This window comes from Delphinus delphis, chromosome 6 (genome assembly GCF_949987515.2).
Source record: "Delphinus delphis chromosome 6, mDelDel1.2, whole genome shotgun sequence".
Lineage (NCBI taxonomy): Eukaryota > Metazoa > Chordata > Mammalia > Artiodactyla > Delphinidae > Delphinus > Delphinus delphis.
In genome coordinates, this window is record NC_082688.1 from 27,515,410 (window position 1) to 27,527,930 (window position 12,521).

A 12,521-nucleotide genomic window follows, 5' to 3' on the forward strand; every position below is an offset into this window, starting at 1 on the left:
AATAAGCCAGTTATTTAATAAAAGGTTTTCAGAGGGAAATACCCTACCATATTAACTATATACATACTATATATATGTATACACACACACACATATATATATATATTATTAATGTTGATGTAAAAAAGCATCATTATAATGTCTAGAATCAAGGGTATTGGATGACCCATTTAAATCAACTAGGTGTTGTCTTAAATCCCACCCCCTCAGTGAGGACGAACAACTCTTAACTATGTTGCTCTCCACTTTCCAGTTTGAACATAACTTTCCTTGAAAGAAGAGACAGAAGCAAGAGAGGATCCACACACCTCCAATCTCTCTTCTCTGTTATCATCGGACCAGCTGAGTCTAGGAGCAGACCCAACACTTCCAAACTAAACTACAAAAGTTTTTGTTTGCTCTCATTAATTTTCAGAAGCTTCAGTTCATTTGACAATTATTATTCTTCCTCTGCTGCTTCTTTCTTCTCTCCCCCACCCAGCTCCACCCATTCCATCTACTTTTAGAGCAAAAGGCTATTTGTAGACATGAAAGGAGGCAATAATGATTTCTTTTCTCCACTCCTCAGTTCCAGGGTTGGATATTCTCATAGAAATTTAGCCTTCTTGGCAATATTCCTACAGATCTATGCAACTCCTTTATATTCAACCTAACTGAAAAAAGTAGGTGGGTATTTTATAAACGTTTTCCCTCTCTCAAGGCAGGAAGATGAGCTGCATGTGATACACAAAGGTCAAGATGACCTCTTCAGGAAGAACAATGTGCTAAAGATCATAGCAGGCCACTGAAATTTCCCTCTGCTTCTATACCTCTTAGTCTAAAGGATTCATGCTAAGGTTCTCAAGAGATTCTGAGTCCTTTGTAGCTTTCCCTAACTGTTCTCTGAGCTTTCTGCAGACCACTTAGTTAAGATTTTTAGAGCCCACCCACCTGCTTCCCAGACCGCCTTCCTGATCTTGAGCTAAACTGCCCACAGACAGGCATAATGATTAACATTTAGCCTGTGCACAACATCTGCTCAGGCAGGGCACAGGCTTAGAGACTATTCAATTCTCAGAAGCAAGATAAAAGATGATCACCATCCAGGAATCTTTTTAAAAGGATGCCTGTTAGTCCAAGTGGTCCCTGGTGTGTGCATTTTTGTGAAAAAGTACTGGTCATGTGGAAGAAAATACGTTAGGGCAGAGGATCGCCAGGCAGGTAACCCAGGCCTGCCTGGCCACCAGTCAGAGAACAGCTTCTACATTTTTACACACTTTCTTTTGTTCACTGAAGGACCTAGAAATTCTCTTAAAGTTTAAAATCTTTACATAATAACTCAATTAATATGGGCAAGCTAGACAGCAATGGTAGGAAAAGGGGAACAGTTATGTACAACTTTGTGGATCATTATACATTAAATAAAGGAAATGGTAAGTAAAATGATCCCTTTCTTATTTTGAGTGAGGGAATGGAAGGGGCACAAAGTCCAATCTATACCATATATTTCATTCAGTTTGGTTGCAAATATTATTTTAAGGGGCATAAGAATTAAAAGTATTTTGCAAATCTTAATTTAAATAGATTGTCTTTAAAACCATCACTTACCTTAGTTCATAGCATGAAACATGAAAGTTTGAGATGTTTGCATATTCTCTATAATAAACTATACTTTAGTTTTCTTTAAGTTTCACAAAAATGTATATACAGTTGACCCTTGATCAACGCAGGGGCTGGGGTGCCAACTCCCCCTCACAGTCGAAGATCCGCATATAACTTTATACTCTATGTTTTCTGTGATTCCAGCATCCGTGGATTCAACCAACAGTGGATTGTGCAGTACTGTAGTATTTATTTTAAAAAATTTGCGCATAAGTGGACCCGCACAATTTGTTTTTCATTCTATGTTGATTTCACTACATTAGCATATTAAACGACACACCTACCCATGCCAGTACTGTACATTAAGGACCAAAACAGGATAAAAAGGGGGTGGCACCCCACCCCCTCGAAAAAGCCCTGCCCCTTGCTTGGTAGACTAATGCATGTGCCTCCCCATCATCAGCCTCACTCCTCCTCCCTTTAAAATTAAATCCCTCTCGCCAGGTGGGCGAGAAGTTCATCTGTGATGGACCCACACAATTTAAAACTATGTTGTTCAAGGGTCAACTGTAGGACACTGTGCATTGTCATGGTAAGATCTAGGTAAACTTAGACTAGAAAACTTCCTCCACCTCTAGGTCATGTGATCTGCCACAAGGTACCAGGCTCAATTTTCTCATGTATAACAGAGGAAATGTGCCTTCCTTTCAGAGTTGTGTAGAGAAAGTGATAATATATATGAAGTGCTTTGTATACTATCAAGGATTTAAGTAGGTGCTCAAAAAATAACTCCCACTCATACTATGTAGAGAAAAGCTTTATAATCTTAAGAGCTTATCGGCCAGAGAGCAGATACCCTCCAGTGTTAAATGTACTATCTTCAAGTGGAGTCTAAGTAAATCAAGGCCTGAGTAATCCAATGCCCAAATGTAACAGATTCTAGTTGTAACAATCTTTCTACCTAAAGTGAATTCTATAGGTCAGATTAGATGTACCATAACTTTCCTGTCACATTAAGATAAGCACCTGCAGAAACAAACAGCAGTTCACAGTTCACTCTGTTTATCTGCAAAACTCTAGCACCTATGTTGTAAATATTTAATAGCTTATTTTAAAAATCTAAAGGTCTTTTTCTGAAGTCAGCTATATTTTCCACATTGTTTAGCATTGAAGTATGGTTTGGGATTATGGAATTTCATAGTGTGCTGCACAATGACTTTGGTCTACCCTGCCTCCATGTAAACACTCCTCTCTATTATCCTCTACATTCTCTAAGGCAGTGGCAACAAACTGGTGGCCTATGGGCACTGACATTGTGGGGTCCAAAGACAACACAGTGTTTGCTTTGGCTCACTCAGAGTTATTCTTTTCTTTATTAGTTGTCAACATTTTAATAGCAGGAGATAAAATGCAAACATCCAGAATTCTGGCTTCTCTTAGAAAACTGGAAGAGTTAGAAACTGTCTATAAATTCTCACATGGCAAACAGTATCCCAGAGCTAAGTAGTAATGGCCCTCTTTGGATGGAAAGTGACCATCCAGTTGATCACTCTCTACTGCTCCCTATTGCTTTAGACCCTGGCTGCTGCACTCACTCACAGAAGTGGTGTAACGGACTTCAACCGGCCCTGCAGGGGTTTGTGTTGTCCAGTCCTGCTCCAGGATTTTGACTGTGGGTTGCATGCTGACATCAGGAGTTGACAGCAGAAGAAAGGATAGGAGGAAGATGATGCAAAGGGACCTTAACTAACTCACTGTTAACCAGTACTCCAGAGAGTACTACACAAAACAGAACTCCAACTGAGAGACTCTGCATGTGAAGTGTGAGCCACAGTGCACGGCACATGGTAAGTGCTCAGTAAGTGTTAGCTGGCATTATAATTAGTATTATGTTTTCAATGTACTCTACTGAATACTCTAAAGATAACCTCAGAGAATAAACAGGTGACTTGACAAGAAATCTTTGAAAAATAAGAATGAGAGATTTGCATCACAGGATACTTGAGATATATGATGAAGTATAATTAAATATTCTAGTACTGTACACCTGTAACTTACATAATACTGCACATCAAATATACTTCAAAAAAATTTTTAAATTAAAAACAAACAAACAAACAGTGCCAGTAGAAGAACAGATCAGAAAAGAAAGCCCAAAGACAGACTCAAGTATGATATGTAAGAGTTTAATACACGATCAAATTGACACTTCACAGCAGAAGAAAGGATAGATTAATCACTAACTGGTCCTGGGACAACTGATTAAATCCCAGATAAACTAAAAATTTTTTTTTCCCTTTTAAAAAGGGGGAATCTTTAAAGGACTATATGAAAAAATGCTAGGATAACTATTGGATCCTGAGGTGGGGAAAACTTTTCTAAGTATAAAAGCCAAGTAAGAAACCATGAAAGAAAAGTTGAACAGAATTGACAAGAGAAAATAAAAAATATAACTGCTGCACATTATAAAAATGTAAAAGAAATTAACTGTGGACAGTACTATAGAATAAGATTCACCACTCACTGAGCACATGCTTAGAGCACTGTAGACTCTCTTCATCCTCACGGTAACTGGCACTACAGATACTCTTGTTTTTTAAATTTATTTAATTAATTAATTAATTTCTGGGGCTGCGTTGGGTCTTCGTTGCTGCTCATAGGCTTTCTGTAGTTGCAGTGAGTGGGGGCTACTCTTTGTTGCGGTGTGCGGGCTTCTCACTGCGGTGGCTTCTCCTGCTGCGGAGCATGGGCTCTAGGTGCGCAGGCTTCAGTAGTTGCAGCATGCGGGCTCAGTAGTTGTGGCTCGTGGGCTCTAGAGCACAGGCTCTGTAGTTGTGGTGCATGGGCTTAGTTGCTCCGTGGCCTGTGGGATCTTTCCAGACCAGGGCTCAAACCCGTGTCCCCTGCATTGGCAGGTGGATTCTTAACCACTGTGCCACCAGGGAAGTCCCACTACAGATACTCTTATTAGCCCCATTTTACATATGAGGTTTAGAGCTTATCAGACATTAACTGAAGTGAAATACTGCAAACTTTTTCTCAAAGCTAATGATAAGTATTTTAATGAAAGTGGTAGGTAGTTAGACATGAGCGGCTCCTCGCCCTGTCCTGGACAGGGTCATCTTTCCCTCCCCGACCTGGACACGGGTGATCAGAACATGCCCAGAGATCTTCCCTTTTTGCGGTCAAGGACCGCTACGATTCCAGCCTTATGAAGACCAAACAAGATGAACCCGTCAGCACAGGTTGACGTAGGCTCACCAAGACCTAAAAGGTGCCTCAGAGTAAAACCCGGGGTTCATTATGCCGTATTTATAATAAATTAGCATTGCGGTTTTTGCCCATGTCCCCCGGGGTTTCGCTTGGGTGCTTGTGGGTAAGCCCCTGCGCACAAAGAGAAAAGTCATATAACCTAAAGCTGTCAATCACCTCGGCAGTCAAATGATGCAAGACACAAGGAGGGACTTTCCACCACTCTGAAAAACCAGCCCTACACCCGTTGCGGGCTGCTTCTGATTTCTGGACGGCCTGCTCCCCTTCTCTCTCTTGGGAGGATATTCTCGCTTTGCTTAATAAAACTGCTGCTGCTTAAAACTGCTCTATGTCTCTCGACTGAGTTCTCTCCTTCGGGAGGTCCAGGACAGAGGAATTGCCGTTTGGCCGGTAACAAAAGTGTTCTGTTAGCATGGTGAGATCATGGGTGATATTTTGTTCTTGTCTTGGTTTTCCAAACTCTTCAGTATCTTACATTACATTTATTTTTACAGAAAATAGATTCATTTGTAGAACTACCTTTTGAATTTTCTTTGTCATAGCTCTGTTATCTTAGAGTAAAACATAGGGAGTTCTTTATAAAAAAATAAAATGCGGTGGAGGGAGAGCGATAACACCACTTACTAGGTATCTACCAAGAGTTAGCCACTGTAAGAGCTGATTTATCTGCATTATATTTCATCCTAACCTAAAGCCTGTGAAGACAGGTATATTTTTCTCCACTTACTGAAGAAGAAAACTGAGACTCAGAGCTTTCACGGAGCTTGCCAGTTACACTGCTGGGGATTGAAACACGTCTTCAACATCTGGGCTCTCTTTATTGGGCCTCCCCCCAATTATCCACTGTACCTTCTCCAACAAGGCTATAAAAGTGTGGGCTCAATCCTATGTGTATGGGAAAAGGAACTTCATTTTCAGAAAGCAATGATAAATAAAATACAGGAGACAAAACGAAAGGTGTGAGTTGACTCCATCATCTTGGGGCCAGCTATGGCTTCATCTCTAGCAGAGCACTAAGCTTACAACTGCCGAATGTGTGTGACAGCGCTAAAAAGGTCCCTTCTTGCACTAGTAGATCATACTCTTATATCCTGTTTTCTCAAAGTTTAGAAAAGTCTCTGGAGCTCATTTATTCAGTACCACCACGACCCCTATCATCTTAAACACTTCAAACAGATGGGTGCCTATCCAGCTCTGAAACATTTCACAGGAACAAGGGTTAAAAAATTCCACTGGTAACTGGTACTTATGCTTAACCTGTCATGGCAGGAAGTATGCTAATGTCTTCAATATGTTGACCTCATTTCAAATAAAATTCCTATGAAAACAAGAGACATGAAGCTCCAGTGGTAACCAGTTCCCATATCGCAACGCTTCATATTCCCAAAGAGAGCTACCAGGTATGAGTTCAGAATCACTCTCCCTAAACCTTTGCTCCCATATTTGATTTACTACTATTTTGATGCCTCCCTTGAATCTTTAGACATCATGCCTACCTAATGAGGATGCAAAATGGACAAAACCTATAAAAGAAAGACCAACTTGTAATTTGTATATACATCTCAGGACTGCTGGGACTAAACCGCTGACTAATGTTTAGTTTGGAATGAGCTGAAAACTTTGGATGTTTGCACATGGTTACTGACCATCTTGACATGATGTGATTTGTTTTCTTCCTGTAGTATAACTGCACATATCCTTTTTGAGATTCTTAAGAGTTTTATATCACTGTCTCAGTCTTTTTTAGTCCAAATATTCATTGATTAACTAATCATTCATTCAGAAAACAGTTAAAGACCACCAACTGTATACCAGGCACTGTGATAGTTTCTGGAGAGACAAAAATAAGTCTTGCCTTTAAGGATGTAAAAGTCTAAAGGATGAGATGAAGTGAACAGACAACTCCCATAGAGTGTTCTTAGTGTTTTCACAGAGGTATGAACTGGTGTTGTAGAAAGTCAGAGGAGGGGCTGGGGTAATGAGGGAAAGTTCCTTAGAGGTGATGCTCAGGAAGAATCATTAAGGATCAGTAAGAGTCAGTCAAGCATTGGAAGGAAGTTATTTCCCTGAACATTCTGGAAACTACGAGAGCAAAAGGTGCCTGTGGGAACTGAAAACAGAGAGCTGACGTTAGCCCATATGTCTGAGAATAAGCTATTTAGTGACAGATACAAATGTAACGATGATTATCTTTAGTGCATCCATCAACTTTTTTGATGAAGATGACTTGGTCCCAAACCAAATTTTAAAGGACATAATTTTTCAGAATGTTGTGGTTGTTACTAATTATTTTAATAATAACCTTCCAAATGCTTTACATCCATAGAGTATGATGAGCTACAAGAATGTATTTTGCTAATGAAATGTCATACCTACTTTATCATATTAACCATAAAACTCCAATAAAGCAAACTCCAGGCAAGCTCAACACCACCACCACTGGACTCCTACCCTTTGACTACCCGTGAGTGAATGGAAAGTGCAATGCTACCCTGCAATCACTTAAAGGTAAATGGTGAGAAAGTCAATTTTTATCTTTGGTCCATTAGATGAGGGCATCAGTACATTAGAATTGATTTTCAGCGACTAGAGAAAAGTGGTTTAAAAAAAAACAAAAACAAACCAACCCAGATGAACAGAGTATTTCACAGCGAGAGTCCTACATGCTCAGATACAGAAAGACCCACTCCGCTAAGAACTGTTACCCCATAAGTATCAATCCCTCCATTTGACCTTAGAAATAGCACTTCCTTTGATAATATTTTCCAGGCCAGTATCATAGTCTTCAGCAGTTAGACAAAAAACAAAAACAAAAAAAACCCCAGGGCCTACAGAGCATGCTAGTTTTGAACAACAGTAGACAGTTGCAAAAAGGAGCAAGTGTCACAACAGCTTTTCACTAAAGCTTTCAAAAAGCATTAAAAGAATTAAAGAACTGTGGCTAGAGTAGACAGATTCTCAGAGAAAATCAAAGATGAAAGGATGTGAATTAAGGGATAAGAGATAAATGTCTTTCCTGAAAGATGGACACTAATAATATTTTATCAATGTACTACAATTAATTAATAATAAGCCTTGGTAAGAACATATATTACGTTTAAAAACAAGAATATGATTGAAACAGTTATACGTGATCAAGGTACAATGTATAACACCATGAGAAAAACAAAACATCTTTCACTTAAGCTCAATAACTTTATCTTGGAAGAAGAAACAATGAACCTATCTTTGAAAGTGAATGTTAAATGTATTTTTAAAACATTTTACTTGGCACCAGGTGGGGGATGAATTGGGAGATTGGGATTGGCATCTATACACTAATATGTATAAAACAGATAACTAATAAGAACCTGCTGTATAGCACAGGGAACTCCGCTGTACAGTAGAAATTAACACAACATTGTAAAAAAACTATAACCCAATTAAAAAAAAAAGAAACATAGAAAGGATATGACAATTAAAAACAAACAAACAAAAAAATAAAAAACCAAAAAAACATTTTACCTGATTTAAATAATTTAGGCACTTTTCAAGACACCAAAGGCAACAAATGCAAGATTTCAGCACACATCGAGCACAAGCATTTTCCTGGAAAGAATGAAAAATGGAAATAATTAAAGACCAAAGAATCAAACCATATCATATAGAATATTCTAAATTTTAGAAAAATAAAAATTAAGAAAAATCACAACCTATGCTTCAAAGCCTCCACACTCACCCTTTTTTCCCTCAAAATGTAATGGCTGAATTATTTTTAATCAGTTCAATTCAACATTTACTTAGTACCTATTGGATACAAGATATAAGGTATATAAGACCAACAAGGAACTTATAATCTAGTAGGAGAAAAAAAAAGCGCTAAACATAACAACAATTAGAATCAGAATATGATATAGATACTAGTGCTATGAGAGTGGAGAAGAGAGAGAGAAGACATCACTTGGGAGGTGAGAGGACTCGGGGGAGGCTTCTAGGAAGAGGGGGCATTTGAGCTAAGCTATGTAGAAATGCATGGTATTTCTGCAGTCAAGGACAGAAAGGAGGTTCCAAGGAAGAAAGCGTGTTGAGTCCACACAGAGGAAGAGAAGCACAGGACATTTGGGGAAACTACAGAGTGCAAGAGTGGGAGACAAAAGGGAAGAATTAGATTCTATTAGGCAAGGACTTTGAAAAACATTTGCACTTGGACTTAATATCGCTGGGAACTTTGCTACATGCAGAACTGAAGTTCTGGAATTTGCCCACAGAAAGTCCAGAAAAGGGTTTTTCCTTACCTTTCCTTTGAGCTGACTGTGAATGTACATAAGGATCATTCGTGGAATTTTGACTAATGTGATAATGAAAGATCCTTTCGCCACAGTACCAAGGTGGTAACGAATAAGGCGATTCACCGATGCCAAAATAGGTGTAAATGGCAAATTCCTTTTATCCCTATATAAAAGACCAAGATGGAAACACAGAGATGGTTTAGAGTCCAAAAGAGTGAAAGATTAGTTCATTTTTCTTATTCTAGCTCTATGACAAAATGGCAAAGTAATATAAACGCTACAGATGTACCATGTAAAATTAATGTTTCATTGCTTTATGGTAGTTTCATGGGGTTCTTATGCTGTAACACTTTAAGTTAAATAAAACTGTGCTTTGAAAGCTCTTATTAGCAAATAGTTATGGGGTTAATTGTAGAATCAGATAATGGAACTTAAAAAGATGTTAGGCCTGGCACCTCATTATAATAGAAAACTATAAGGCCTATTGTAGTGTACACTCAGCTATGAAGTTAGGAAAGGAAGTCACAATACTTGTTCTGATCCATACAAATTAAAAAGACTTGTTATCCTTTGATGGACGTTTATATAAAGCAAAAGTACATAAGACACTACTACAAGATTCGTTCTTCTGCTAAATGTAATTTAAGTGTAGCATGACCTGCGGTTCTAATTAATTTTTTGAGACAGCTACAGAAGAGTATAAAGAATAAAATAATAACCTCCCATTTTCCTACCTCACAGAATGATCAACTACACATTTTGTTATATTCACTTCCAATTACTTTTTAAAGAAATGGAACTCTTACCGGTCTCAGTTCCATTTCCTTTAAACAAAACCACTTAGATGATCTTAAGTTTTCTTTCTTTCTTTCTTTTTTTAATTAACCTACAACACTATGTTAGTTCTGGGTGTACAACATAGTGATTCAATATTTCTATACATTACAAAATGATCACCACAATAAGTCTAGTTATCATCGGTCACTATACAAAGTTACTATCTTTCTCTTCCTGACTTATTTCACTTAGCATAATACCCTCTATGTCCATCCATGTAGTTACAAGTTAAGTTATTATCTTTCTCTGTCTGACTTATTTCACTTAGCATAATACCCTCTAGGTCCATCCATGTAGTTACAAGTTAAGTTTTCTGACAAGTATAAATTCTCACCTAGTAAAATAGTATGTTACCACAGCTCCTGCCACAGTCATCTGTTGACAGGCTAGAATAAATTCACTGATCCAAATCAGACCCACCACATGGTACCACCACATGTATTGCAGAGGCCCAGAAACTTTGAACTCCACAAAGCCTTGGTCATTCTGAACAGCGCTGCCTAGGAAAATATCAAAGAAGGAAAGAAGGAGCACATAAAGCATAAACCAATAAGTATGGCTATTAAATCTAAGAGATTAATCTAATTTCCAACAATATGTCCCTATCCCGAAACCACTGACTTCATGATCACAGTGCTATTACATTAAGGGACCCTCAAAGCCGTCATATATAGCTTTTAAAAGTTGTTCTATTTGAATATAGATTTTTGTTTTAATATTTATTTATTTATCTATTTGGCTGCACTGGGTCGTAACTGCGGCACATAGGATCTTCGTTGCCGCGTGCGGGATCTTTAGTTGAGGTATGTGGGATCTAGTTCTCTGACCAGGGATCGAACCCGGGCCCCCGGCATTGGGAGCTCAGAGTCTTAGCCACTGGACCACAAGGGAAGTCCCTGAATATAGTTCCTACCACATTATCAGTTATTTAGTGTAGGCATGAATTTTCAAACACTTCAATTTTTTTTCAGAGGTATTACTTGTCCAATAATTATAGACCTAAATTATTAGCAAAGTACAGAAATTAATATTATTTTCAATTGGTGATGGTGTGCTGAATGGCCAAAGAAGTTCCATATAAGCTTACTATCCTTATACCACTCCTCATAACTAATTCCATTTAGACATACATAACCTTTGATATTAAGTATGGCTACAAGCAAGTCTGGGAGTCTAACTGTGAACTGTATCACTACTAGCTCTACATAGGTTCAGGTCATTTCCAAACTAGAAAGTCCCAAGGAAGCAAGTTGATCTTTGGCTATAACTGGAGTTTGAGGCAATTCCAGAGCAGCACTGCATTCATCAGTTCATCTTAGAATGAATCCAAATGTCTGAGTCAGTACAGGAACTTACTTCAAATCCATAACCATCTTGAAACTGGATATGATTTCAGGCCCTACCTGGTTTAGACTCATTTTGCTGAGATGTTCTAAAAATCATGAATGGGGAATATGTTATTGAAGAGCCATAACCATTGCTAATTCTGATGGTTGTTAGACCTTAGTCCATAAATGTCTTAAGAATTATACCTCTCTGATGTTTTAAAATATTTTAATGCAAATCAGTGTCATTACTAAAAGAAAGAAGTAACATGTCTTCTTACCGGTAGTGCCAAGAAAGAGAAGTGTCATGATCCAATACACCCAAAACAGGACAAGAGCAAGGAAAGTCCAAAAGGGTTGGAAGACTAGCAGTGGCAAGTGAATGAAAACCTTGCCAGCCACATGGAACAAGGCGATGGTGAGAGCAACCCTCTTGCGCATGACTAACATTATGAGGAACAAGATAACCTGTAGGAGAGAACAGATGGAAAGATTCCAGCTACTGTTTTAAGCAGTAAAAACAGGAACTGAACAATGGTGGAAAATTTTTAACATAACCTTTCATTCCAAAATGGGGATGTATCATTCTCTGAACCCCAATAACGCTTTAACAGTCTGTATCTCTCTTGCAGCCCTTATTTTTCATTATATATTGAAAATGTCTTTTAAAGCTAAACATAAAAGAGTTTCTCAATTTATTAATATATCCTAGATGTATTAATTCTTCTACTTTCCCTTTTTCCACTCGTTATGAATCAAAACGTGTTGTTTGTCATCAGGATGAGACTCTTAAGTTATTTAAATAGATACATGCTTGCCACTCTGAAAATAGGGGAAAAGACAATATGCTATGACCACAAAAGCACAGAGAACTTATACCTCATCTCCCTTGTTGGAACAAAAGCACCTTACAAGCAGGGTCCATGTCAAATTTATCCTTTGTCACTCCCCACTCTGCCCTGGCACCTGGCGCAGAGAACTGTACTTAAAAGATGATTAATAAATATTTGTACAACGATAGCAAACAAAAATCTTTTGGCACCAATGGTTTTGCGATGGCTTTATTTTTAGTTTCTAATGCTCAATGAAAAGCTTGGGATTGCTCCAAGAAGTGGACTGAGATTTTTTTCCCCTTTTTTCAGAGAGGAGAAGGAGATGAACCAAAGGTATGAATATAGATTATCGAACCACATGTTAATGAATAATTTTACTGCAATTCTTATAATAATTATACTAG

General features: G+C 38.2%; 1 protein-coding gene across 3 annotated transcripts in view; it reads right to left on the reverse strand.

The window, feature by feature from the left end:
• The window catches only part of SLC44A1 (solute carrier family 44 member 1), a 222,279-nt gene that overhangs the window by 78,084 nt on the left and 131,674 nt on the right, over positions 1–12,521 (reverse strand). For all 3 annotated transcript variants that reach the window (XM_060014397.1, XM_060014396.1, XM_060014399.1), the window contains exons 9-12: positions 11,566–11,752; positions 10,294–10,459; positions 9,129–9,285; positions 8,359–8,442 (exon numbers count right to left, since the gene is read on the reverse strand). In XM_060014397.1, coding sequence (XP_059870380.1) covers positions 8,359–8,442; positions 9,129–9,285; positions 10,294–10,459; positions 11,566–11,752 — 594 coding nt within the window. The remainder of the gene's footprint in view (positions 1–8,358; positions 8,443–9,128; positions 9,286–10,293; positions 10,460–11,565; positions 11,753–12,521) is intronic.